The sequence below is a fragment of the Nesoenas mayeri genome (assembly GCF_963082525.1).
Source record: "Nesoenas mayeri genome assembly, chromosome: 10".
Lineage (NCBI taxonomy): Eukaryota > Metazoa > Chordata > Aves > Columbiformes > Columbidae > Nesoenas > Nesoenas mayeri.
The window spans coordinates 7160683-7187914 of NC_137560.1; the positions used below are offsets into that span (position 1 = coordinate 7160683).

At 52.8% G+C, this 27232-nt stretch overlaps 4 protein-coding genes across 4 annotated transcripts; 2 read left to right on the forward strand and 2 right to left on the reverse strand.

Annotated features, from left to right (window-relative positions):
• Window positions 1–611: 611 nt before the first annotated feature.
• On the reverse strand, window positions 612–15504 carry RBM5 (RNA binding motif protein 5). Its single transcript, XM_080350326.1, has 24 exons — window positions 15366–15504; window positions 14620–15223; window positions 14203–14358; window positions 12489–12558; window positions 11942–12015; window positions 9566–9649; window positions 8812–8872; window positions 8591–8656; window positions 8283–8443; window positions 7136–7233; window positions 6623–6710; window positions 6346–6423; window positions 6188–6260; window positions 5586–5671; window positions 5215–5293; window positions 4858–4949; window positions 4155–4319; window positions 3543–3689; window positions 3391–3462; window positions 2786–2965; window positions 2511–2585; window positions 1970–2067; window positions 1762–1891; window positions 612–1256 (listed from the first exon to the last, which is right to left on the reverse strand). The coding sequence occupies exons 1-24, from the start codon at window positions 15380–15382 to the stop codon at window positions 1131–1133; spliced, it is 2880 nt and encodes a 959-aa protein (XP_080206452.1). The 5' UTR covers window positions 15383–15504; the 3' UTR covers window positions 612–1130.
• Window positions 15479–17492, forward strand: PARP3 (poly(ADP-ribose) polymerase family member 3; the record flags this gene model as incomplete). Its single annotated transcript, XM_080350580.1, is given in 10 exon segments — window positions 15479–15548; window positions 16001–16135; window positions 16138–16173; window positions 16176–16207; window positions 16362–16427; window positions 16431–16439; window positions 16680–16821; window positions 16824–16856; window positions 17062–17208; window positions 17323–17492. Coding segments are annotated over 10 exon segments (840 nt in total).
• Window positions 17493–19197: 1705 nt separating this feature from the next.
• LOC308044184 (putative G-protein coupled receptor) lies at window positions 19198–20433 on the forward strand (the record flags this gene model as incomplete). The annotated part of the gene is made up of 1 exon (XM_080350708.1): window positions 19198–20433. One exon carries the CDS (start codon window positions 19198–19200, stop codon window positions 20431–20433), a length of 1236 nt encoding a protein of 411 aa, XP_080206834.1.
• A 1844-nt stretch (window positions 20434–22277) lies between these two features.
• On the reverse strand, window positions 22278–26286 carry PCBP4 (poly(rC) binding protein 4; the record flags this gene model as incomplete). Its single annotated transcript, XM_080350727.1, has 12 exons — window positions 22278–22593; window positions 22932–23101; window positions 23553–23605; window positions 23964–24039; window positions 24230–24274; window positions 24444–24518; window positions 24755–24883; window positions 25125–25253; window positions 25366–25482; window positions 25751–25783; window positions 25862–25885; window positions 26191–26286. The coding sequence occupies 12 exons, from the start codon at window positions 26284–26286 to the stop codon at window positions 22278–22280; spliced, it is 1263 nt and encodes a 420-aa protein (XP_080206853.1).
• Window positions 26287–27232: the final 946 nt, after the last annotated feature.

Sequence of the window (27232 nt, forward strand, 5' to 3'; positions counted from 1 at the left end):
TGGGAGACTGAGCACACCTCCCAGTCAAAGGCACCTGCAACGGCCAAGGTCAAAGCTGAGCCCAACCTCTGCTCACCTTGGCTCTTGGGAAGAGGACACCAGGGTGATACTCCAGACACAAGCATGGCAGAACAGAAGCAGGAAAACAGGAATGGAATGGCTGCAGAAGGAAAGGTCTGGGAGAGAAGGTGGTTCACCGTGCCCCAGCATCCCAGCACTCTGCCCAGAGAGGAGCACAGAAACCCCACACCCACCCCAGAGGGGGCACACAGGTTGGCCACCCTTCCCTCCAGCCCACCAGGGTAATGCCCAAGGGGCCCTCGAGCAGGACGGCAAGCTGCAGCAGACATTTCTGCTGGTCCTCTGCTGCACCTATAGCTACAGCAGGGAAAGAAGACCTGGTCCTCCCTCAGCCAGCACCCCTGCTGCAGCTGTGAGAATGACGCTTGAACTAAGGCACAGCGCGGAGATGAAAGAGTTAGCAGGCGAGTGCAGCGTGGTGTGGAGGAGAGAGATTCCAGGATGAAGTCTCATCAAGGAAGAAGCAGAACCACAGAAAGGACAAGTAGCATTGGCAACTTATTCTTCATTCACCCACCGAGAAACAGATATAGGAACATTTTTGGATGTATTTCTTTTGGAAACGAGCCAAACTGGCAACTAGAATCAAAGTCTTCAAAAAGTCTATACAAAGATGTATCATACAAAATGTACAGGAAAGTTCTCCCAAAAAAAAAAAAAAAGCCCAAAACAAAACCAATAAAACCAATACAGACAATACAACAGAAGGAGAGCAAAGACATCGTGAAACCACAGCTAACAGGTCCTGCCCCTGTTCCAGAGGGCGGGAGTGGCATCTGGACAACACGCTCTGAACACAAAATACATTACACTATATACAGGACCGTATAATGATCAGCATCCCCTCTGGTCCAACCAGGAGCTCTCCAGCATGAAATCGGGGCAGTTCAGACAATCTGCTCATGGAAGTGTCACATGCCGAGAGGGAAAAACGTCCAAGGGAATGAAATGGTCAGCTCTAAACCATAACTAGAATACAGCCAGGCCACCAAGGCTACAGAGTTTAACAGTCAGTTCTGGCTAACATGTGCTTTGCGGGTCAGAGCACGTTACTCCATCTCCGTGAAGCGAGCGAACATGGCTTTCCGCACCGCATCTTTGTATGAATCTGCAGTGGAGACGCCGTAGGAGCTGCCCTTGGCTCCCAAGCCAGCGCCTCTCATTCGTACTTGGGCCTGCAAGGGAAGAGAAACACTTCAGCTCTGCAGCGAGAGGCCACACCATCACAACAGACTCGTAAGTCCTGCCAGCTTCTCAAGCTCCCCCACCCCACGCTGCCATGAGCACTGGCAACAGATCAGACTCTGATCATCCCACGCTTGCTGGCTTCACACTGCTCCGACCCCATCCCAACAGCAGCTGAAGTGGAGTGGCATGATATAGCTCCTAACAGCGTAACCCAGGGTGCAGACAAACCCTGGGAAGCCAGCAGCTGGAGGGAGAGCAGCCCATCCCACACAGGGCCAGGCATGCAGCTTCCTTCGCACCTTCAGAAGAAAGCACAGTCCTGCCTGTCCCGAGCCCCAGCTCTAGGATCCAGCAGGACAAACAGGCGCTAATGTGGACAGTGGCAACTTCACTGAGGATTGCAGTTTCTTCCACAAAATATCGTCAGCAGCAAGTGCTTCTAGATAAAAAAATGCACCAAACCTCATCAAGGAAGCATCCATCTCTCCTTACCTCAATGGGTGCTGTGATGCCCTGGCATTTTCTTCCCAAGCCCGAACCTTCCCTCCAGCCCATGGCCTGCAGCATCTTGTTGCCAATATTACTGTTGTCAAGGCCATCTTTGGTGGGTTGCTCATAATTACTGCAAGACGAAGAGATGAGTTAACCAAACTGCTCACCATGTATTGAAGTAACTGCTGAGGAGTTTTCAGATACATACACTGTGCCAGCGTCATAGACCTTCTTGCGCTTTGGCTCAGGGGGCTCTGGGATGCCATACTTCTCCCGCCTCTCAGCTGCTCTGTCTCTGTACTTCATCTGCAACAAGGGAACCAGATTTAGTGCCGATTTAAAGACACTTGTTCATCTTTGAGCTATGTAAGTAAGTTAAATGCCTGCTAAAATATGGCCTACCGCCACAGAAAGGAGAACCTCAAACGAGAGTCCCTGGAGCATATCAGAACCTGCACCGGTCAGGTAGAGCCTGGCCCTATGACGTGCAGGGTAAGCTGCTGATTGCCACTCGAAAGGCTCTAGTCCCAGCCTGGCAGCCCTGAGCTGGAAGGACCCTTCCCTGCTAAGCAGTAGCTGTGGGATGTGGGACCCTTCTGTGTAACAGGACAGCTCTGAACCTTGACCCAAGAAGGGGCTGGCTTACAGGTATTATCTCAAATGACATGTGTCAGGATAAGGAGTGCTCAACGTATCATCTGTGCAGGTTTTCCATTAGCTACTACTCATCTGCTCATCTCAGCACTGACCTCTCTCTCACGCAGCTCCAAGGCTTCAAGTTCCTGCTCTGAGAGCTTTGATCTCCTATAGATATCCATATTTTGCTGAAACAAGAAGAGATTCACATTAACAACATAAAATGCACAACAGCTCTTTCTACATAAGCAGCTGGGAGAGAAGCAATCCACCTGCAACTGTTTTTCCTTTAAGAGGAAGTTTTCCAAACATCAACACACATTGTGGCTTTGGTTAACACACTGAATTATGGCAACCAAGTACCACCCTGACAGCACAATGCAACTACCTTGTGCAAGTCTGACAGCTGCTGGTGCCGGATCAGAGCATCTTTGTTTGGGAACTGCCTTCTACACAGCAGACAAGCCATCTTCTTCCAGTCTGTCAGCTTCTCTTCCTCATTCTCCATTCTTTCCAGTAAGTCCTCATCATTATCACTATCGCCACTGTAGGCAGCCACGAGGCCACGCTGCAAAGAAAGGACAGTGTTAAGGGGAGAGCCCAGAAAGGGAACACAGAGGCTGCAGATGTGTTTGATGCACAGGAAAGGCATCACACTCCCATTACTAAGGAAGAAATGCAACTCAAAAGAACTACATACTACAGTGCCTGCAAGACTCCATTTCCACTAGCCAAAAAAAATAATTTGAGTACAGAGTTCTCAAGAGACCTCAAAACCTCAACTAAGCTCCAGAGGCTGGAAGAAATCACAGCTTCCCAAAGCGTATCTCAGTCACCCACCCTACTGCACTTGCACTGCACCACTGGAATCACCACAACCTTTTACAGGTGATGCTGTGGAAATCCCGTTTTGGAAACCAAGTATCTGCTCCATCTTCCCTGAGGAGCTTTACCAGTAAACCTTTGGCAACACGTCAGGTATCTCATACTCACCTTCAGTGGATTGTCATCATCGCCATTTTTCATCACCTCTGGCAAGATCTGCTGTCTCTCAGACAGAGCTCCCTGGATGAGAAAAGAATGCCATGAGCACCAAGCTTTCTGCCGTACCACACCCCACCACACACTACTGCCAGCACCTTCACCTTTTTCTCAAAGAGTGCAAAGCCTGCATCTGCAGCTGCCGACTCTTTCCGTTCCTCCTCCCTGGTACTCAGTGGCTGAAAGCTGTTCTTGAAGTTCTCCTTTTGCTTGTTCAAACTCTTTGCCCAGCGCTCCATGTCTTTAGCAATCTGAAACACAGAGTAGTTTGCTCAGACAGCTCCTCTCACAGCTATCAATTCCCTGTGACACAATCTTGCATACTTTCCAGAACAAGTCAACCCACTACCTTTTATTTTTATATCACAGGACACTGGATGTAGTGCAGCTGTTTCCCTGTATACAGCATTCAAAGATACTGCAGCTTGCTTGTTTTACTGCACGAACGCTTCTTATCAATCTAATCCTCTAAGTGACAGCTCAGTTATACTCCCACTGGTCCTGGCACAATTCCATATGCGTTCCTCCTATGCAGAGGTTATTTCTGCACTGAAGCCTTGCCAACTCCACCTCTCGGTAGCCTTCTACAATGCCTGCAAATTGCAGGCATGCACCCACTAAATTACCTACGATTTCCTTTGGTCATGAAAAAGGGGAACTATTAACCCATTCCACAAAAGACTTTGGCCCAGTTACAATCCCATTTTATCTTCTACCTGTTGAGCTGTTTTACTTTTAGGCTTCTCTTTCTTCTCCTTCACTTCTTTGGTGGTAGTTGTGGTAGCTGTTTGTTGGTATGTGACACCTTCTGCAGCAGGCATGTAGGTCTCCTTTTCACCGTCCCAGTAAAGGTACTGCTGGGTTAAGGCATTGTAGTAATACTGCCGGAGAGAGGAACAGAGACAGTTAAACGTCTCATACGAGCTAAGTGTTCAAGGGAGAACACAAGGAAGTTGTCCGATTCAGACTACCATATCAAATGGGAAGGCATTTTGTATAGTCCAAACAAGTTTGCAAACTCCACACAGCAGTCAAAAGGCATGAAGTGGCTGCAGCCTCTGTCCCCAAACGCAGGCGTTCTGCCCAGCAGCAGAGAGAACCTTTTGTCTCTCCCAAGAGATGACCCACCAGAGCCCAGGGCTGGGTGCACTTCGCTGGGCACTCCTCAATGCACCAGTTCAATTACAGTGTCTGTGACAAGTGCTAATTCCACGTGGGCCAAATTGGGAGGAAAAATGAGAGAAAAATGAAGTGCTTTACCAAATGGAAGTCAAGTCTCAGCCCTAAATATATTGCTGAGAGTTATCCACTGCATTTGGTATTTTGTGCACCTCAGAAAGTTACTTTCATTCATATGATGAGAAATAAGGAACTAATGGACCTTAACAGTTAAGACAGGTGGGAAGAACTTGTGTTTACCTGGGAATTAGGATCATAGTAGAGCCCTGTTATAGGATCATAATAATATCCTGAAGATTCATCATATTGGTAGGTGGAAGTGTCAGGGACAGCTGTAAAAAAATTAAAGTGTGGGATATGGTCGTTCCAGTCGAATTCAGACAGGTATCTTTCTACATTTCAGGTAAAATTCTGAGATTATTAGCAGCCAGGACAGCAGACATGTCTGTAAAGGGCTCTTAATCACCCCTGCAGAGTATGTTCTCCAGGGACAGCTTCACCACTGACATACGACAATAGAGCACTCAACTAAAGCCAAGTCTCTCTCTTGCTATAGTGACAGACACCTGTCCCCAAGAGCCACTCCCATTTGCTTACCGTACTTGGTTCCAGGGACTACACCAGTTGGGGGAGCTGTTTGTGCCTGAGTGCTAGTGGTAGGTGGTGCTGATTGTGACTGAAAAAAAACCCAACAAACCCAAGAACCTAAATTAGAAAATCTGTCACTGAAGCACAATAAAATAACAGCGAGACAAGACAGGAGCAGCCCATACCACACATGCAACAGTTAACTCCTGCACACTGAGCACTCACCTTCAACAAAGAACAAAACTATCACAGAAATGGCAGATGACTTATGACAATAAACACTGTGACTTAATCCATGGACACTCAGCAGCTTTGCTGTATCATTCACTTTAAAGAGCAGAGGACACAACTAAGCAAGGAGTAATTAGTGCTGTAATTACCGGAGAGTCAGGTGAGTTTGTCTGTTGATTATATAACTGAGGACTCTGGGACACAACTGCAGCTGTGGTGGTAGTGACCGGAGCTCCTGCCAACAGAGAGCAATAAAATGGATAAGCCAACTAGTCTGTGAAACAGTGCTTCACCCTAGTGCTAAAATTACTTGTTTACAGTTTCAGCTCCTAGTTCCAGCTCCAGCAGCCAAACAAGGCAATAAACGTTCAAAAGGAGACAGATACACAGTATTTTCCACCCAAAGAATAGCTTCCTTTTTGGGAGGAAATACTCTGCTCCCAAAGTCAGCAATTCCTAGCCTCTGACAGCTGCTAACACTGAAGGTTTGTCCAGAGCTGCTTACACAGTTCTCATGAGCTCAAGGCTTGTATCAACAGTCTGAAACAAGAGGCTGTGCTCTCATTTTGCACAAGTCCTACTTGAATGGATTTGTTATGGTTCTCAAGTAACACACACTCACTCAGACACCCTGAGAGCAAAGTGAGCCAAGTCTCCCTTCACCCAACAAACATAAAGGCTAAAGTAAAATATCACTATTGCAAAATTATCATTACAAACAACAGCATCTTCCACATGTCGCAAGTACTACCTGATATGGTAGCTGTGTCTGTGTCCAACACTCCTCCTTGGTTTTGGTAGTACTGCTGATAATCCTGGGAGTACTGCAAAGGGAAATGAACAACGCAAGGTGAGCAGATGCCCAAATTACAACAATCTATCAGTTAGAGCACAACCACCACTACCAACCTGAGCATACTGTGTGTAGCCATCCTGTCCTGACTGGAGGTAGCTGTAGTCCAGGGTGCTGCCTTCTCCAGTTTGTGGCTGAAATTCGAGCAAGTAATCTTTGTCAGAGACAGATAAATTACTTACTGCCTTTAAGAATTTCAACACTGCTTATGCTCCAGCCTGTCAGAACAGCTTTGGTCTGTTCAGCCAAGCAAGAGGTCAGTAGTGAAATTATTTGCCCTACGTTTTCATTTTGTTGCTCATTGTCCTTTTTTCCTCAGCCTCCAAATCATACCTGAGTGGACGACCACTGAGCTGCAGCAATGGCTGTACTTGCCACAGAGAAGGCGCTGACTCTGTTACCGTCTGGGAGAAGCAAGTCTCTGAAAACATAAAAATCACACATCTGATTAAATACTGCTCTTTTCTGAAGTGTCTCCCTATGCAAGGAGGTAGAGTCTGCCCTTATGTGTGGATTTCTTAGAAGTTTTAAACATACTGATTGTGATTAATAAGTCAAGGCACTGCTTGGCAAGTAAAGAAATTTTACTGTTCTACAATCAAGAACGAGTCACTAGGTCTCCAAGGAAACAAGCATGTTGTGTACACAAGCAGTTACGATGTTCTCAGGGCTGGAAGGAAACACTGCTTTTACTCTCCTCACACCGAGTGAAGAGCAGGATGCATGCAACACAAGACACTTAAGCAAAACTCTGGAGTGATAGTAATCTTAACAAAAGCCTGTATGACAACTACAAATCTTTAATATAAACAGAGTGGGGAATAATCAACTGCTACAGCAACTCACTTTCTGGCACTCTTTGCAAAGTCAACACCAATTGTTTTGCCATCAATTTTTAATGGTGGCTGAAGACTCTGTAAAATCTGCAGCAGTTGAGAAGCATCCTGCAATGAGAAATACTCATTATTATGAAAGGCAAGTTACTGAGGAGGATTCCTAAGTTCCCAAAGCTCCATCTTCTCACATACAGCCACTGAAAGCAACTAAAAAGCTGTAAGAATGCCTTTGTCTCTTCATGCCATACACACTTAGAAGAGCACAATGGGGCTGATCACAGCCCACACAAAATAGCGTGGGTTTCTCTAGTCACTGAATATTAAACACGTTCTAAAATCTTAGCTCTATAAAGATGTTTGCCCCAAATTACTCCAAAAGGAAGGCCAGCAGAGTCTAAACTCAGGCACTCTTTCTTCCGACAAACTGTTCTGCTCTGCCTAAAGTGTGTCCCAACACATGACACTGCTGACTCAGTCTGGCAAGACCTTTGAGAACATTGAGTCCAACTGTAAACCTAACACTGCCAAGTCCACCACCAAACCATGTCCCAAAATGCCTCATCTAAGTGTCTTTTAAACACCTCCAGGAACAGAGGGTCTGCCATCCTTCAGAGACCCTGTGCCAGTAATGTGACCCCCCTCACAGAAAGGTTTTACTTGTACCTCAGTCTAGTTTCCCATGTTTCAATATATGGCTGTTGCCTACTGTGCTATCCCTGCGCACACTCAAGACCGAAGTCTGCTGTCCCTACATCCTCCCACTGGATGCTGCAGAGAGCAGCAAGATCCCCCTCTTCCCCCTTCTGAAGGTGGAAGAAGCCCAATTCTGTGCACCTTCTCCCACATCGCATGCCCCAGACCTTCATTTTTGCGAATGAAATATGATCCAAGACCATTATTTTTGTAATACAAGCATGAAGCTAGCCTTCAATCCAGAACAGCACTCTGCTACAAAAATAGCTTTCCAATGTGCTCACAAGATCCCACCCCCTTCTTTCCAAACTGAAGCTAATGATGAAAGGCTTTGACACATCAAGTGTCAATTAACCCTCAGCGAACAGGGGTGGTCCTTCACACAGCTCAATAGCTCTCGGTGCTTCAGCTACAGAAGCACATTAACAAGCTGTTTCTCTCCAACACACCAGTAAGGCCCTCACCATGGCAGAAGACAGCTGCACAAATGCAAAGCCTCTGTTTTGCTGAGTCTGCTTGTCTTTGATAAGACGAATATTATTCACTGCCAGAGATGCATATGGAGATAAGGCAGTCATGATGGACTCCACTACTGTGTGAGGAGCGATGTTTCGGAGAATAATGGCTGAGGAGAAAATAAAGTATGACATTAGCTGTGCACATCAGCTTTCTAAAGCACTTTAAGTTCTTCAGCGAACAGTCTGAGGTACAGGAAGGATTTTAGTACCTATGTTCGCATTTCACATTATACATTAAGTGAAAGATAACTTACTATCGCAGTAATAATCCACGGACTGAACGGCTTCTGCTGCTCCAGGTGGCACCTCCTGTTCTGAATCTTCATAAGAAGAGGAAAACATTTTAGTTACAAAACGGCTCATTCACTCAAACTCAGGATTGCACAAGCCAGTCTAAGACATACAGTGAACTTTGTTTCCTACATGGGACAGAAAGTTTCCCACAAAACCAGAGTCAGAGATCAACGTAACGTACCAAACTTGTCTGCTCCACAGCGGAAGCATTTTAGCCTCCTTCTGAAGTTGTAAAGGCAGCACTACGAGGAACAAGAGAAGACTAGTAAGAACTCACATAATTTGTAACAATGCTGCTATTTGCTGTACAGTAAAAAAAACCCCCAACATTAACGAAGGTAAACCCACCAGAGCAGTAGGGAACAGCAAAAGCCACCCTTGCCTGTATCACAGCTGCTTTTCAGAACATCCTCACTACCTTCTCCCTAGTTCTCCTGAACCAGTTATTTTAACTGTGTCATCTTCAACTTACAATCCCAGGCACAGGAACTACTTTAGAAAAATGCAAAAATGCAATGTTTAAATGAAACACAGGCTGGAAATGGAGTTATCTCTATGGGCAAAAAGTGTAGTTAAAGGCTGACAAAACACTCTGGCTTTTATCTTACTAAATCACCTCCACTTGTGGGGGCGTGTCAAACAAGGAGCACGCAGCAGCGCGCAGACCAGTGGCAATTCAATACTTATCATCACTTAATGATGTCATATTCTAACACAGCTGTCTCTTCTGGGGCAACACCTCTGTCATTCTGTCTATTTTGCCACCAGAGCTACAAAACCTTTTAATTCCTGCATCTTACTATAACTATGATGTCATACGGACCAGCAGTATGAGCAGGTCTGAATCATATATTGCTTTGTTCAAACCACTGGACTGGTGAAAAGCACTGAGGCCAAGACAAACTCCCTCCAATAAAGAAAAACATGCACTATACCTTGTTGCAAAGCCAATCCTCAAATTTAGGCCTGGGGTTGCTGTAGTGCATCGCAATCTGCTTCCCTTGAATCACCAGCTTTTTCTGCAAAAAAAGTGGTTTCAATTATTCCTGTATCGAGGTACAAATGTCTATTTTCCCATGGCAGAGCACCCTTCGGAGGAATCAGTGCTCCTGAATTAAATGGACAACATATGGGGAGGATGTGGAGGACAACCACCGCCACCTACACCCTGCCCATCCAATCCTGCAGAGAGGAGGACGAGGGCAGTAAGAGAATGGGATGTGGAGCAAAGATAAACGGAATCAGGGAGTGTTGAAAAAGCTGCCAAACACTAAACGCTGACATGGAACCAGGAAGTGTCTCGAAGGAGACAAAGTCCTAACCTGCTGCATTCAAGATTAACACATTTTTAGGCATCTCTTTACCCCCACATTTCTATTCACTTCTGGTATAGCACTGAGCGACTTTTTAAACGTGTCCTTAGGTGACTGCTTCACTTCTTCCCCTACTCCAAACACCCCAGACCTTTTAACAACCACATTTGGATTACTGTTCCAAGCACTTTCTTCAGAAGTGTCCCTTTGAAAATACTGTAATTCCTCCCAAAGGGACCCTTCTTAGACTTCTTGAAGGCTGGATTACAAGTGCCATCAACTGAAACGTAACTCAGAGTGGTTTCCTTTGACTAAAGCATCAGTTCAATTGGAAGCCTGCACGAGAGGTTTGTGTTCTTCATTCAGGCAGGAGCTCTCCAAACAGAGTAACTAGACTGCAAGTGAAGCTTCTCCAGAGGTAGGAAAAGTTCATAATGCTTTCGGCACATCCTCTCACTTTAGCGGTATTAGGAATTTACACCTATTTAGAAGCCTTGATTTTCAGCCTCACATTTTGACAAGCACTGGTATGCAGAATGCCCTGTCCAAATACGGCCATCAACTTATTTTAGTCAAAAAGGTGGAAGTACGTCTGAGGAAGCACATATTAGAGGTCAAACCCCAGACATTTTAATCGAACTAGTTTTATAGCAGGTTGGCTTACTGCAGAAGTACCACAGCAGTGTCAGGACCGGTGGCTTTTCTCATAACAGGGTCTGACATAGATCTAGCACATAGCATGAATAAGGCTGTCACATTCTGCACAACTAAACAGGGCAAAGCCATTTCTCCTACCGGCAGGAGGGAGGGTTGGAGGGCCCAGCACTCGATATGCACACATAGAAACAAAGCTGCTGGCATAGTTGCGATACATCATTCTTTCATCTAGCACGCAGCAACCAGGCTGCTGGGAAGATTCTGCATTTTCCCTACTACTAGGGTGGCTGGTTACTGGAGTGAATTTGAATATGTTTCAATAAATTACGCATCCGTACAGCTTTGTATATATTAAAACTATCTTGTTTCTGAAAATATGCTCAGCATTAATTTATGTAAATCTTTCCACTGCATCCACCAACCCTACTGAGCAGCACATCAGGACAACAGAATCTGAACGCTGCTCTCTGGCTGGGGAAATCACTCATGCTATAGGACATGTGAAATCCTACTCCAGTATAAGGCATACGCCAACTTCCACCTGCTGGGTGAATCCCATCATGGTGCCATTCCTTTAAACGTAACACAAACAGCACAGAACAGCATTCTTCGTGCTGCCCACGAACCTTCATATCAAATACTCAGCTGTAAAAAAGTGCTTGATACACTTTGCTCACTTTGAGAGTATATATCAGCTCTGTTGTTAAAACAGATCATGAATATTCAAAAAGGAGCAAAAGCAAGTGAAACTGCAGCACAAGAAAATCTAATTGGGAAATAAGGTAGAGGTATCATTTTGGCTCCTTTTCAACTCATACACCAGAAAAGCCAAAATGCACAGCATAACATCTATGAGAACTCATTCTCTACCAAATTTAGTTGGAATAAACATGTTTTTCCTCTGGAAGAGCCAGTTTTCCCTCCTTAAATGGGGGGACACACTATTACCATGAACCGACACTTCTCTTTCAGGGTTAATATCAATGTAATGCAGAGATCTGGTGCTTCCTCTGGAAACAGAGAAGGAAACGTCCAGTGGAAGTATGTTTTCTAAGGACTACTTGTTAAATCTTCACAAGCCAATTAAACTGAAACCAAGTCATTTACAACGGCACATTTTACCAGTGAGTGCTCAAAATAGCTAATCTGCTCTCCCGATTTTAACTGATATTCTGTCCTATTGTTACAAATTTTAATATATACAAAGCTTTTATTCTTTTAAATCACTCTTATGGAACAAACCACTCCTTCCACCTTTAATTTTTCCTTTTTTTTTTTTTTTTAACTGTACAGACTTGTTCCATTTTCAGGAATATATCTAGACTTGGTGAGTGAAGCAACCTGATTGGCTTCCATCCAGCTGGTAGCATCTTGAAAGTGATAAAACTCCACGAAGGCGAAACCACGGCTTACACCTAGAGACAGCATTCAGATATAGACGGGATACTTGTGTTAGTCAGTTCCTTTAAAACAGGCGAATCTCTCTCCAACTGCTTCATTACTTCATGACAAAGCAGCTTTACAAATGCGACGTCAACTGCTGGGATCTGCTCGTTATTTTGCCATGGCAAGGAACCAAGTTCCCTTAACTGGCTACATTTCACTCGATTTGAGTCCACGTTTAAAGGTAACCATGCAACAGTCTACATACTATTAAATGAGTTTACACTATTATTACTTACCAATACCTGTTAACAAAAACCCCTGTAGACAGACTTCTTTTAACATGTTGGCCAGCTAACTAAAAGTCTTCCAAAAGCCACATTCCTTAGCCATGGCAAACCTTTTTTTTTTTTTTCATGTGCTTGCAGTTTGGGGACAATTCTGGATACTCTTTTGGGCTGGGGAAGAGGAAGGTCATGTCAAAAACTGGATTAAGAGTTCTCACCTGTCTTTCTTTTCATCAGCCTCACGTCTGCAGGCTGAGGACCTTCAAAGGACTCAATAAGCTCGCGAATCTGCATGAGATTTTAATCAGACAGTTAAATTTTCACATCCTAGCAGACAGCTAGGACAGTCACAGCAACCTTCCTTACAGTACATGCAAGAGGTACAGAGAAACATAAAATTCTCAACACTATTTAAGGAAATTAAAAAAAAAAAACCTTTACAGAGAATCTATCAGGAGACTGATGAGCACCAGAGAACCCACATAACCCTTTGCTACACTAAGCCAACTGCCATCTTCACTGAGGCCACAGAATAACTCAGAACCTGAATCCCTATGATCTTGTGTTCCCAGGTTATTTGCGCAAGATTTGGCAAATACTGTGCTTGCTTCTAAGTTTTTATAAAGAATGCTGCTAGCATCCCTCTCCCAGCCTATCTAAACACCTCTTGGCTCATAACAAAGAAAAACAGTATACTGCAAGGCTCCATTCTTATGCCTCACACTACAGTTCTCATCCTTTAATAGCTCCCCTTCTGCTTTTCAGACGATAAAGTGGATTCATGGAGAATATACCATCAAATAAAAAGCTAAAGAGACATCAGTTCTTCAGCCATAACAGGGTTAAAATAATGTTATCTTAAGATGCTTCATCTACACGATGACTCCAGAGTTAAATTTTCCCATAAATTACGCTACAGTTACTGCACAACTGTAGAGCTACAACATTAATATCTCAGAAATAAAAACTGTTCCAAAATGCTCTGTGTTGTTTAATTTGGATGCAGGAGCCTACACTTTATCAAGCACTTACAAAAATATTAGACCAACACACAATGATTAAAAAGAACACTCAACATTAGGAGAATAGTGAATAACCAAGAAAAAAATTCCACTGCAGAAACGCTGGAAGGGGACTGATCTGTGTTAGCAATCGTTGCACAAAGATGGCAGAGGTAGAGTGTGCCTGAAAACAAACTGGAATGACTCAGACTTTAGAGGGTTCCCCCTTGCCCCGCTCTTATATCTTAGTAATCAAAATAATCCAGCAAGAAAAAAAAAAAAAAACAAAAAGCTCAAAGCTGACCACAGTCAACATTTTTCTATTAAAAAAGTCAGGTAACCATGCACCAAGCACTCGTGTACTTGCTCCATCAGCTCCACAGCAGCCATTTTATGACTTCCCCAGCTGTACCCAGACAAAGCAGCTTTGTGCAGGGCCCTACGCAGCTGAGGAGCTCGGGGTGTGTGTAACCCCACTGGGCAGAGCTTCTGCCCTCAATAAAGACCTGGGAAAATTCAAGTAGCTCCTCTCTGTCTCTGTCCCCCTCCTCTCTCCCAGGAAGCGGGAGGAGGAGAAAAAAAAACCAATAAATCTGCCTCTTTCCTCCTATACGGAAAAGCAGAAAATAGCAGGCAGTTTAAAATCCACTCAAGAGAAATCATCCAAACATATAGGAAAAAAAAAAGACTATCCACAGATTGTTCTGTTTGAAATAAACTGGTTAACATTCAACTGACCTCTGTTACTTAACAGAGACGGTTTAAATCCTTTTAGGATTCAAAATGGCAGCGCAACCAACATGCTGCGGAGGGGCCACCATGACGCAGCTTTCAACAAAATGGCAGCAGCGCCTACCGCACAGACTTGCCGACACACAGTTCCCGAGCTCCCAGCTGCAAGAAAAGTGAAGCCCCTCTCTGGGCTACTTACATCGTTCTCTGTAACCGTGATGGGAAGGCCACGCAACATGATGGTTTTGCTCTCTTTCTCATCGTTAATGTCGTTCCTGTAGTCGTGCTCTCCGTAGTCACCATCGGAATGGTAGCCATCTTCTGATTTGTCGCTGTTCCTGCGCTCTCGCTCCCTCTGAGAAGCCAGCGCCCACAATTAACCACGGCGCTCCCCAGCAGCGTGCCCCCGCCACAAAAACAGAGCTAAACAAACCCACCCACACCCCGTTCGGCCACCTCGCTCACGTTTGGTCCTGATGGCCTCGGGCAGAACCCTGAGCTCCCGTCTCCAGGACACCAACCCTGGCCCCGGGGGTCTCACGTCGGGACCCTGCGCTGGGCGAGGCCGCCAGCGCCCGCCCCGGCCCTTCCCCCCGCGCTGCAGGGCCCCGCTCACCTCAGGGCTATCGTAATCGCGGCTATCGTAGTCTCTGTCATAGTCTCGGCTGTCGCGACTGTCGTAGTCTCGGCAATCTCGGCTGTCGTAGTCCCGGCAATCGTAGTCTCGGCTGTCGCGGCTGTCGTAGTCGCGGCAATCACGGCTATCGTAGTCCCGGCAGTCCCGGCTGTCGCGACTGTCGTAGTCCCGGCTGTCATAGTCCCGGCAGTCTCGGCTATCGCGGCTGTCGTAGTCGCGGCTGTCGTAGTCCCGGCAGTCTCGGCTGTCGTAGTCCCGGCAGTCGTAGTCGCGGCTGTCCCGGCAATCGTAGTCCCGGCAGTCCCTGCTGTCGCGACTGTCGTAGTCTCGGCAGTCCCTGCTGTCGCGACTGTCGTAGTCTCGGCTATCGTAGTCCCGGCAGTCTCGGCTATCGCGGCTGTCGTAGTCTCGGCTATCGTAGTCCCGGCTGTCGTAGTCGCGATAGTCATCGTAGCGGTCGCCGCGGCGCTCCTCGCTGGACCGCTTGTAGTCATCCCTGCGCCGGCTGCGGGACTCCCGCTCCTCACGGTCCTCCCGCTCCACGATGGAGCCGTAGCGGCCGCTCCGCTCCGTCCTGCTCACGCTGCGGGGCACACGGGGCCGAGCTCAGAACCAGATGAGCCTGCAGCGACCCCCTCCCCATCGCCCCCCCCGCGGGGCCGCCCGCCCCCCCCCTCTCTCCATCCCTCCCTCAAATCTCTCCTCGCCCTCCCACCCGTACTCACCGCTTGTCCGAGCCCATGACGCTGTTCACGATCCGCAAACACACAGCGCAGCGCTAACCGCCACCACGGGGCGCCGAACACACGCACGCAACCCCTCACTCCCTCGCCACAAAATGGCGCGGAGGCGACTGGCCGTCTTCTACCCAGCAGGCACCGCGCCCGCCGCCTGGAAGTTTCCAAGCGGTGCGCAGGCGCAGGGGTGTCCGCCCGCCGCGGGGCACGCCGGGAGTTGTAGTGCGGGGCGGGGTGCGTCCCGTGGCCTGGGCTTTTCGCCGCTTCCCGGTGCCCTCCTGCGGACCGCGGGGTCGCAGGGTGGTTTGGGTTGGAAAGGACCTTCAAAGCTCATCTAGTCCAACCACATCTTCAACCAGATCAGGTTGCTCAGAGCCCCGACCATCCTGGCATTGAATGTCTCCAGAGATGCGACATCTGCACGTCTCCGGGCAACCTGCGCCAGAGTTTCACCACCCTCATCACAAGACGTTTCTGCCTCATGCCCAGGCTATACCTGCCCTCTTTCTGTTTAAAACCGTTGCCCCTCGTCCTGTCACACATGGCCCAGTAGAAAGTCTTCATCCCGCTTGATGTGGTCAAGCCCGGGAGCCACAAAGCCACTGACGCCCTGGCTCCAGCAGCATCGTCCCCTCCATGTCCCCATCAGGACGGGCAGCTCTGCCTCCTGCTCCACCACCCATCCCCGCCGGTCCTCGAGCTGGCACAGAGCCTGCAGGCGCGGAAGGTGAAGGAGGAGGAAGAGGAGGAGGTTGCCCATTGCTGGTTCAGATTTCCGCTCTGCTGTCCTGCCAGCTCTCCTGCTGGACCCAGCCTCCCGGGAGTACCAGGTGCCACTTGTGCCATGATGCCCTGTGATTTGGCACAACAGTGCCAGGCCTGTGGGCACCCTAAAGGTCTCCACTGCCCCAGGGGGACTGTGGGCATTGCTGACGTGGTTGCCTGTGGTGACACCACTTTCCTGACCCCCCCTTCCCCCAGAAGCTGATCCAAAACTACATGACACAGACTGGGCACAAACTCTGCATCTTCGATATCTGGCAGGTGGCCTGAGATGGTGAGGTGAGAAGGAGGAGACAATTATCCCCATCCCGCAGTCGGGAAGCCCCATTTCCACCCCAGGACAGCATTACGGCTCTGGGCTCCTCAACCCAGGGGGGTGGCCAGAAGCAAACAGGCACCTGCTCCCTGGCCCCTCCAGCCTGGCACTGGGGTTGGGCTGGAGGGGCTGGGTGGCAGTCCCCCACTCCCAGGCACCCATGTCTCCCTCGGTGGACCGCCCTTAGCTCTGCATCTTCCCAGGACGAGCGCTTCAAAGCCCATGACCACCTGGAGCACCAGCGCCTGCTCTGGTACAGTACCAGCGTGGCGATGGTGGCGGCTATCCTGAAGAGCAGGCTGTGCATCATGCCCCACTTGGGCGGGTGTGTGGGCAAGGGCATCTACTTGCGTCTGAGAACAGCAGGTCAGCCAGCTACGGTGAGGGTCCTGGAACAGACAGGGATGCCTGCAGGGTCTGTGCAAACCCAGCTGCATTTGCATACCCCCTGCCAGGCAGCTGTGGCCATGCCAAACCCCTTCCCTGCCATGGCAGCTGGTCCCTGTGTGCCAGGGTGGCCTGGGAACAACCAGGTGGGAATGCAAGGGCTGGTGCCATCATCCTCATCCCTTTCTCCCATGGCAGTGAGCTGCACATCCGAGAAGGCTGGCATCATGTTCCTGACAGAGGTGGCCCTGGGCAAGCCCTACTGCATCACCTGTGATGATGCCATGCTGTGTCAGCCACCCGCCGGCTACGACAGCGTCCTAGTGTGTGGCCGGACAGAGCCGGGTGAGCCTGGGGCAGGAGTGGGTGTGGGGTCTGTGGGGCTGGGCTGGGCATGAGGCCGGGAGGAGAGAGGCCAAATAGTGGGCTTAACATGGCAGGAGGCGTCTTGTCACCCAGACCCCGCGCAGGATGAGGAGGTGCTGCTGGATGGCAGGAAGGTGCTGGTGTGTCAGGGCAAGCCCACCCCCATGCCTGCCTACAAGAACTCCTCCTTCAGCCAGAGCAAGTACATTATCTACCAGGAGAGCCAGTGCCAGATCTGCTACCTCCTCCATCTCCACTTCTGAGGTTGCCCAAGCACCTCGCAGCCCTCTCCCAGCACCAGCTGGTGGTGCCCACCAGCCCATCTCACTTCAACTCATTGCAACATCTTATTTCAACTATAGTGTATTTTTGCAAGTAAAGTGTGTTTTTGCAGACAGTGTGTTTATCAACGGCACCTAAAAGAACTTGCACCTATTGCTTTAATAAACCTCATTATTTGTGGATCTAGTCGGGAGAATTTCTCATTAAATGCACCCAGACCTATAGTATATGTTATACTATTCGTGCACTTGTGCGCCAGAGTGGCCGTTGAGAACATTAGAGTGCTGACTTGAGATTATTTGCCTCACTCAGGAGTTCAACCTAGCTGCCTTGCCTGGGGCTTAACTTCTGCTAAATTAATTATCTTAACGCAACACATGGGGACAGAGCTTGCTTTGACCATGAATAAAAGCACTGTGCCTTGCACTGAGCAGTGCTGGCTCTTTCCTGCCTGGTGAGGTGGGTGCGGAGCAGGGAAGGGTGGTGGTGGGTCCCCACAGGGACAGTGGCAGTGGGTCTGGAGGGGCTGCAGGTTGTTGTGACCACCCAACTCTGGCAGCCTTCAGGTGAAAGCTTGTGACTTTCCAAGCTAGGTGCCCTCGTCAACTTAGCAAGGCACAAGACTCTTGCCTGTCACCATGGTGTCAGAGCTAGAGAGGACAAGAAAGATGTGCTGCCCTGCCTAGGCATGGAGGAGCTCATCCATCCATCAATCCGTTCATCTAGAGGGCAAGTGCCTGCTGCCCTACCCCAGCACAGTTCCCATGCCAAGCCCCTCTCTGCGCCCACGTGTGACCCCCAACACACATCTGAGTCCCTGGGGTGCTGGGGAAAGGCAACTGCCGGCTGCGTTACCCCGAAGCCCCATGGATACCCCAGAGCATCCACAAGCCGGTGAGGAGGACCTGCCTATAGGTTTGTCCGCCCGCGTCCCTGGGGACCTCGGGGCTTGTGCAGTGGGTGACCATGCTGGGGGGCACAGGGTTCAGGGATGCCGGTCCCCCCCTCCTGAGCCCACACTGGCTGCTAGGACCCAGCAGCTGTCCCTGTGGGACCGCCACGAGTGCAGGCAGCGCCCGGGAGTGACAGCTGGTGCCATCCGCAGCTGGCGGGCTGCAGGCAAACAGGATGACGAATGGGTGACGGGCGGCGGGGAAGGGGGAGCGTGGCCCTGGACAGGGGCTGGCAGCCCCTGTTGTGCTGCAGGAGTGGTGGTGGTGAGAAGGACCCTGAAGAAGAAGGGAGCATCACCCACCCCCAGGAGCAAAGGTGAGCTGGGACTCATCCCAGGGTCCCCATAGCTGGATCAGGGATGGGGCAGGAGGTTTGTGCTGTCCCTCCCCAGGGTGTGCTGGGGCAGGGGGATGGCGTGTCAGCCTGGCATAGGTGCCCACAGGTGCCAGCATTGGGGTCAGCCCAATGCCAGCCCTGGGGAAGGCAGAGTGCTGTGACCTCACCGGGCGCTTGTCCCTGCTCCGGCATCTTGGAGGGGTTCAGATCATCTCCGGGTTTCTTTCTTTGTGGCTTTGCTTTGTTTTGCTCCTTCTCCTTTACGCCCTGTTCGCCTCTCCAACAGGCAAAGAGAAGACGATGGCCGTGTTTGTGGTGGATTTTCCCTCTAAGGGATGCAGGAGAAGAGCCCTTGCTGCCCAGGCACCAGATCTGCTGGCCTAGCCCTCAGAGGGGATGGCGAGCCCAGCGGGGCTCAACACCACGGACAGCCCAGTGCTGCTTTCCGTCCCCGAGCAGTCCATCACCCAGGAGGTGGTGGGACTCCTCTGCATGGTCCTGCTCACCCTCACTGCCCTGGTGGCCAACACCCTCGTGATGGTCGTCATCCTCAAAACCCCCCTTCTCAGGAAGTTCATATTCGTCTGCCACCTCTGCATGGTTGACCTCCTCTCTGCCGTTTTTCTCATGCCCCTGGGGATCATCTCCAGCTCTTCCTGCTTCAACAGGGTGATCTACAGCATTGCCGAGTGCAAGGGCATGATATTCCTGAATGTCTGCTTCATCAGTGCCTCCATCCTCACCATCTCCATCATCAGCGTGGAACGGTACTACTACATCGTCCACCCCATGAGGTATGAGGTCAAGATGACCATCAGGCTGGCGGTGGCCGGAATGGTCTTCATTTGGGTCAAGTCTGTTCTCATCACTATCTTGGCAGTGGTGAGCTGGCCTCTAGGCAATGGGGCCACCAGTGCCAGCCGCTGCACCGTCTACTGGAGCCCTGGGGCCCACAAGAAGGCTTTTGTGATCATCTTCAGCATAGTTTGCTTTGTTCTGCCCACCGTCCTCATCTTTGCTGTCTACTGCAGTGTCTACCGTGTGGCCCGGATGGCATCCCTGCAGCATGTACCCGTGCCTGCACCAGCACAGGCAGCTGCACCGAGACACCGATCTGAATCCATTGCCAGCCACGTGACCATCATCACCACCAGGAACCTGCCACTGCCCAGGCTGATCTCAGAGCGCTTTCTGGGAAGCAACAAGGCCATCCTCACCTTGGTCCTCATTGTGGGGCAGTTCTTGTGCTGCTGGCTGCCTTTCTTTGCTTTCCACTTGCACTCCTCTGTTGCTGCTGGCACAGTGGGTGGTGGGCATGGGGAGATGGTGGTCACCTGGATTGCCTACTCCTCCTTCGCCATCAATCCCTTCTTCTATGGGCTCCTGAACCGCCAGATCCGAGAGGAGCTGGCCAGGCTCCGGCGCAGCTGTCTCAACCGACCGCTGGGCCAGGAGATCTGTCTTTCTGTCTCAGAGGCTTCTGTCCAGGAAAACTTCCTGCAGTTCCTCCAGAGAGCAACTTGCACACTGGAGATGCACACCAGCTGCATCAGCCCTAGACCCAGGAACAGGCTGGACCAGACCAAGGTGGGCTTCCCTATCCCAGGTCAAGCTCCTGAGGAGAGCAGCTGAGAAGCAGAAGGCCCTGTCCCACCATGCTGGGAACAGCATGGGGACACACAACCTGCCAGGGACCCACTGGACCTGCCTGGACCCAGCCACTTGGATGTGGAGAGGTCCTTGTTCAAGTTTTGCTTCTTCTCTGAGGTTAAGGTGGGAGATGGTTTCTCTTCAGATCTGGGGAAGTCTCATCTCCCTTCTGCAGGCTAGGACAGGCTCTGGCTCCACCAGCACAGCCCAGTTGCATGGACAGGCTCTCCTTGGGACATGGGATGCCAAGGGGCTCCTACACAGGGACAGAGGAGGGGACACCTCCATCTCTGTCACTCTACTGGGACTATTCTTGGCCAGTGGGGAGGACATGTCCCTTGTACCCTACCTAGGAGCAATGGCCCAGCTAACACCACTAACATCAGTAACACCAAGGTCCTGGGCACCCCGCTGAGCCTGGATGGGTGACGTGGAGCCCTCCATTCTTGTCTGTGTAACCCAAAACTAACACCTGGGTGAGGAGTCCCTGTCACCCATGGTACTTACCAGGGGGATGTCACTGCAGGGCTGACTCTGGCCGTGTCTGGATTTTCCCAGCTGGTGTGGCTGCATGTGATGCCCATGGCTGTGCCCAGCAATGCCCCCTGTCCCCCCCAGCTGGCAGGGGCTGTCCCCCAGGCGGGGATGCTGGACAGTGGTCCGTACTGGGCTGTTGATGGCCACAGCTGCCCACCTGAAGCCCAGCCAGAGGTGCCACATGCCAGCCCAACTGGGCAGCTGGCCAGGGGTGTGCTGGGGTGGACACGGTGGCATGGGGCAGGGGGGGTGGGGCGTGCGGTGTGCTCCTGGGCAATGACAGCCAGAGGGGACATGGGCCTGCTGTCCCCCTTTGGTGTCATTCTTCTGCAAGGCTTGGTGACCCTTCCATGGGGTCCCTAGTGCAAGAACAGGGACTGGACCCTGTTGGTGGCTGCTGGAGGGGGACATCACCCCCAGCCCACCCACAAAGGTCCCAGGGATGGTGCTGGCACAGTGCGTAGGAGACACCCCTGCCTCAGTAATAACTGGGCAGAACTGCCCCATGGCATTTCAAACTGCCCCATGGCAGGGTCGCTCTGGGAAAAACCCCAGAGAGACTGGGGCTGAGGGCCAGCACCCCCCTGGCCACAGAGACGCTGCTCCGGCCACCAGCCCATGTCCCCAGGAGCTGGGGCTGCCCCTGGTTGGGGGGGTGTTTCCACCCAGAGTGGGGGATATTCTTTTTTTCTTGTAAATTTTATCTTTTTATTAAACCATTGATAAGTTACAAAGGAGGAAAAAATATAGACTTATATATACAGCATTTCCAAGCCAGCAGGGACTGGCTCTTGGATGGGGTTGCTTGGAGGTGATTGGGGAGGGCCCCCCCCCAGAGCCAGGGGAAAGGGGACCCCCAGAGAGACCAGGCAGCCCCTTATCTGGTGCGATCCGGCTTTTGGGTGCCAGCCAGAGGGTGGGCAGAGGTGGGACAGCAGGGTGGGCAGGGGGAGGGGCAGGAGGCAGGGGTCCCACACCAGCACTGGGTGAAGGGACCGCGGGCCATCAGGGACAGCCCCTCCAACCAAAACCAGGGCATGTGGTCCCCATGCAGGAAAATCAGGGAGGGGGCACAACACTGCTGGGCTGGGCAGCCGCCAGCAGAGCAGCCCTTTCCTCCAGTGGGCATCACTGCTGGGAAAACTCTTCCCTTCCCTGGGGTGGGGGGCAACGGGGTCCACCCTGGACATGGGGCCCCTGGCAGGGGCTGGGGGACAGGGTGGGTGGCAGGGAGGTGTCCCTGGCACCAGGTAACACCCTGGACCCCTTTGCCCACCCGCTGGTGGGGCTCAGTAGGGTGAGAACTTCTGCCGGTCGGCTTTCTTGGTGCCGTTGGCTGATGAGATCTTGGTCGTGTAGGTGTTGGTGCCGCCATTGGGACCTGGCACAGAGGACGGGGACAGCGCCAGGAAGGACATTGGCTTGAGGCCAATGAAGTTGGAGAGAGAGATGGTGTAGGGGGTGCCAAGCAGGGCTGGGGGCGCTGGAGCGACGGTGGGCAGCACTGCGCCGGAGCCCGGAGTGAGGGGCTGGGAGAAGCCCATGCCGAGGTCCATGGAGCCAGGGCCCGGTGGCGCCTGGGAGGTAGATTTGGCCGTCTCTAAGCTGCAGAAGCAAGTGAGAAGGATGGGGTGGTGAGGACCATGGTCACAGAGTGGGTCCCCAACCCCAACCTGCCCATCTTAGGGTGCAGGGACATTGTGTCTCATCCCTTCTGGCACAGGTCTCCATGGGACATCCTCTCAGGAAGGCTAAAAAGCTGGGGCTCAAACCCCGTGGGGTCTTGATTCTAGCACCCACCATCTCAGGGCCTCACATCACCCCCTGTTCACCCTTCCTGAGGATGCTGGGCTCGAGGTGTCCCCAAAATCTGCATTCAGGTGCTAAGGAGGTGCCACCCCTCACTAGCAGCCAGCATGTGTTTCCACCAGGCTGGCACCTACCAGGCTGTAATGAGGTACTGAGCCACAGTGATGCTGACGGGGGACCCTGTGATGGTCACATGCCGCTCACTGGAGCCCTCGGTCTGGTTCCCGATCTTGATGTGGGCGCCTGACATCTGCCGGATCTCGCTGATCTTGCTGCCATGTCGGCCGATGATGCAGCCGATGAGCTGGAGGGACAGGGACTGGGGTGAGCTGGCAGCTGCCAGAGGAGCCTCAGCAAGCAGGGAGCTGCCAGGGGCTCACCCAGCCACCCTCTACACCTGGGAGGATTGGGTAAACTGAGGCAGACACCAGGAGGGCAGGGCACTGCTTTCCTTGGGCAGACCTTGCTTTTTGGTCTCACTCAAGCCTCCCCTGGCTGGCATTGCTGGGCTGCCATATCCCAAGGCTTTTCCTTGGTGTTGGCCAAGCCCTTTCTCCCCCCTGTGCCTCAGTTTCCCCTTTCTTCCAGCTGCTTCTGCCCCAGCATCCCCTCCTGCTCCTGAGCTCTGACGGTCGAGTCAGAGCTTCCCCTGTGTGGAGCAGTGGGTGCTGGCCCCTGCAAAGCAGCTGTGGGGTGGAACATTTGTGTAGGGGTAAGCTGTTGCCTCCTTCGCCATCTTTGGAACCCACACATACGTCATTGGGCACCAGGAACTCCTGGGAGCTGTTCTGGGAGCTGGTGTCCAGGCCTGGAGGGAGAGACAGGGATGTTAGCAGTGGGGTGGTAGGTCCATGCTGGGACAGTCAGTGGCCCTGGGGACAAACCTGAAGGATCTCTGGGGAGAGGCAGGGAGGATGGGACATAGGCATCAGTCATAATTGGGTGCCAGTGCTTCCCCACTGCAGGGTTGGGGGGGCTTTGGTGGGTGCAGGGACCCCAGGAAATCAAGGACAGAGTCATTTTGGGGGGCAGGTAGCCATGCGGTGGGGGACTGGGATGGGAGAAGGTGCAGGGGATGGGGACACCCTCATCAGTGCCAGGTGGCTGGGTGGGTCAGGAGGGGCATCCCACAACCCCAGCCCTGGGGGGGCACGGAAGATGCTCACCTGGCACCATGGAGGGTGCGTGGCCCAGGGAGGTGAAGGGGAGCATGTGCCCTGACAGCTGCTGCAGCTTCGTCATCTGCCCGGGCAGCAGGAGGAGGAGGAAGGAGGTGTTAGGGGTGATGGCAGAGGGTCCCCTGTCCCTTGCTGAGGCCGGACACTGGCAGCCAGTGCCTTCCAGGCCGGGCACCCTCAGCAGCCCTTGTCCCAGAGGGCACAGCCCCAGTGCCCACGGGAGCAGCGCTGGGCAGCCAAAGGGACAGACTCACCTCTGCGGGAGAGACCCCACTGTACTGGCCCTGCATGGGGAAGCCCTGAAGGGGGAAGGAAGGTGGATCAGTGAGGGGCCAGGCGGGGACCCCTCCCTCAGGCCACCCCTCTGGGGCAGGGAGGCCACCCTGAGCCCACTGGAGTCAGCCCTCACTGGCAGAGGTTGGCCTCCCCTGGCCACCCGATGTCCCCCAGGGGGCTGTGGCCCCTTACCTGGTTGGCAGAGAGCAGGATGGTGCCCAGGGAGAGGCCAGGGTGGTAGGGGATGGTGGCCCCCTTCGGAGGCGACTGGAGAGGGAGGGAAGGAGGTGGAGGGGATGAAAGATGATGTCAAATGCCCTTGCAGCCCCCCACATCCCCAACAAGTTGGGCATGGCCCACAGCACCACCTAGGCAGGGTGCTCTTAGGGGCTTCAGCATGGGCGGACGCTGGTGCCCAGGTCCATGTGGGCATGGGAGCCCCAGAGAGTGGTGGGGAAGCCAGTACATACCCCCCAGGCATAGGTAGGGGGCTTGGTGGGTACCTCCAGGATGACAGCGCAGATCTGCCTCACACAGTGGATGATGGTGTCTGGCACCCCTGAGACAGTGACAGCCCGTTCGGTGGAGTTGGGCAGCAGATCACCAGCCACCTGCACCTGCGCCCCGGTGCTCTGGGGGAGCAAAGGGAGATTCTGGGGTCCCTCAGCCACTCCCCACTGGGGCTCAGCACCTCACACCTCCCATCTCCTCCTGGGCCCCCAGGGACCTTTACAAGATGCGCAGGGCAATGCTCCACTCCTGCATCACCTGCATCACCTCCCACAGCTCCCGTGGGACTGCAGCAGCACCCATGCCGGGGCCTCCACACGCTCCTAGGGGAAAAGGGGAGCTGAAACCCAGAGCACGCCTCACCTCCCGGATCTCCCGGATCTTAGCTCCTGCCTTGCCGATGAGCGAGCCACACTGGCTGGCTGGGATGACGAGGCGCAGCGTCACTGGCGATCTGCCCACTGCTGCCCCATCACTCCCTGCTCCCAGGTCCTGCGAGGTACCAGGGGGAAAAGTGGCATTGGACCCCCATGAGGCCCACTGGTGTGGGGTGAACGCTCCCAGCTCAGAGGGCACCCAGCAGGGGTGTCATGGGGCTGCCTACCTCCTCCAGCTTGAAGGCGATCATGGAGACGGCACGGAAGACGGCATCAGTGGAGCCGGTGATGGTGGTGATGCGCTCGGGGCAGGACCCCTCTGAGATGGTGATGCGTGCGCTGCTCTGGGGACAGTGTCACACCCCGTCAGGGGTGTTGTGGGACCTGAGCTCGATGTCCCCACACACAGGGAAGGGGTCACCAGGGGTGGTCTCGATGCCTGCAGATCTAGGCTTTCCCCCTCCCACCTGCCCCACGCAGCCTTCCCCGGGGTGCAGCCACAGCTTCCCGGGGGCCACAAACAAATGAGGGGGACAGGGTTGGGCACGTGGGAGCCGTCAGGTGCTGGCAGGACAGGCAGCAGGTTCTGGCAACCCCCCAGCATGCCCTTACCTGCTCTCGTATCCTCTTAACCGTCTCTCCTTTCTGCGGGGAGAGGAACATGGTGGGTGGTCAGGTCCAGGGGAGCCTGGACCCAGCAGTGCCCTGGACCCCAAATCTTACCTTCCCGATGATGCTGCCAATTTCCTGCAAAGGCAGAGACGAGGGTGGCCCCGTCAGCAGGCAGCTCCCTGCCTGCCACATCCCTCCTCTGCCCACAGCCTGGCAGATGGGCAATCCCTGCCCTGTCGCCACTGGGACATTGGGTGGCTTGCTGGTGACACTGGGGCATGGGAACAGCCCCTCCCTGGCTTAGAACAGGGGAAGAAATACTGCTGCGGATGTGGTTACTGGAAGGACTGGGTCCCAAGCAGGGGAGGAAAACAGGGTGTGGCCCCCCACCCTGGGCATTGCTGACCCCCTGAGCAGCAACAAGCCCCCCCCGTTGTTACCTTGCCATGCATGAGCATGCGGAGGGTCAGGGTGATGCTGAGTTCCGTGTCCTCAGGGCTGCCGCTCGCACTGCTGGCTCCGTCCGGCGATGCCATGGCGGGAGGGTGAGCTGAGCCTGCGGGACACAGCAATCTCCAGAAAGGGGGGAGGCCCCAGCTAACCCCCCCCCAAAATCTGCAGCCTGAAAAACACCATGACTGGGAAGAGGGGAAACTGAGGCAAGGGCAGTATGCCCTCCTCCAGTGGGAAAGGCTTGTACAGCCCTGTGGTGCCCAGGGCGCCAGGCTGTGCAAGCCTTCCTCTTCCTCCTCCCTGCTTCCCGTGTGCAAAGCCCCAGGGGAAACTGAGGCAACCTCCCTGACAGGGACCACCAGCCCTATGTGAACCACGGCATGATGCCCAATGCATGATGCTGCTGCACTCTTTCCACCCCGAGCACCCCAGGGCCCCCCCTCAGACTCTGAGCCTGGGGGACGGGGGTGGCCAGGACCCCATGGTGCCAGCGTGGGGCCGGGAGGAGGACAATGGCCGTGTGTCTGGGCATGAGTGGGCGGCTGCGGCACCGCTGGCTCCCGGCGAGCCGGGTGATGCCAAGCGGCTTTGAAACAAAGCACCCGTGTTGGGGCTGGGGCCCGTGCCTGCGGGCATGGCGGGGGGGGGCAGTTATTTTAAGTGCTGGCAGGACTCACCACTGCTACAGCACATCTCCTGCATCAGGGTAAAGGGGCGGGGGGGTAGGAGGTTGATCATCTCTGCACCCCCAAATGCTACAGCTTGCACCCTCGGGGTGGTTTGGACAACTCCCCCTCCCCCCCCAAGTTACTAGGGGCTGGAAAAAGGGGGAAAGGCAGTGGAAGGGGGAGTATTCCTGTTTCTGACGGAGGGGGGAGAACGAAATGGGAAGGGGGGGGCGTGGTACCCGCCCTGTAACCCCCCTCCCTGCAGCCTCCGGAGCTGCGCGTGGTGCCGGCGGGGACGGGCAGCCTGCGGATCCCCCGGGGGTGAACGGCAGCGGGGACCTGCCGGGGACAAAAGATCCCA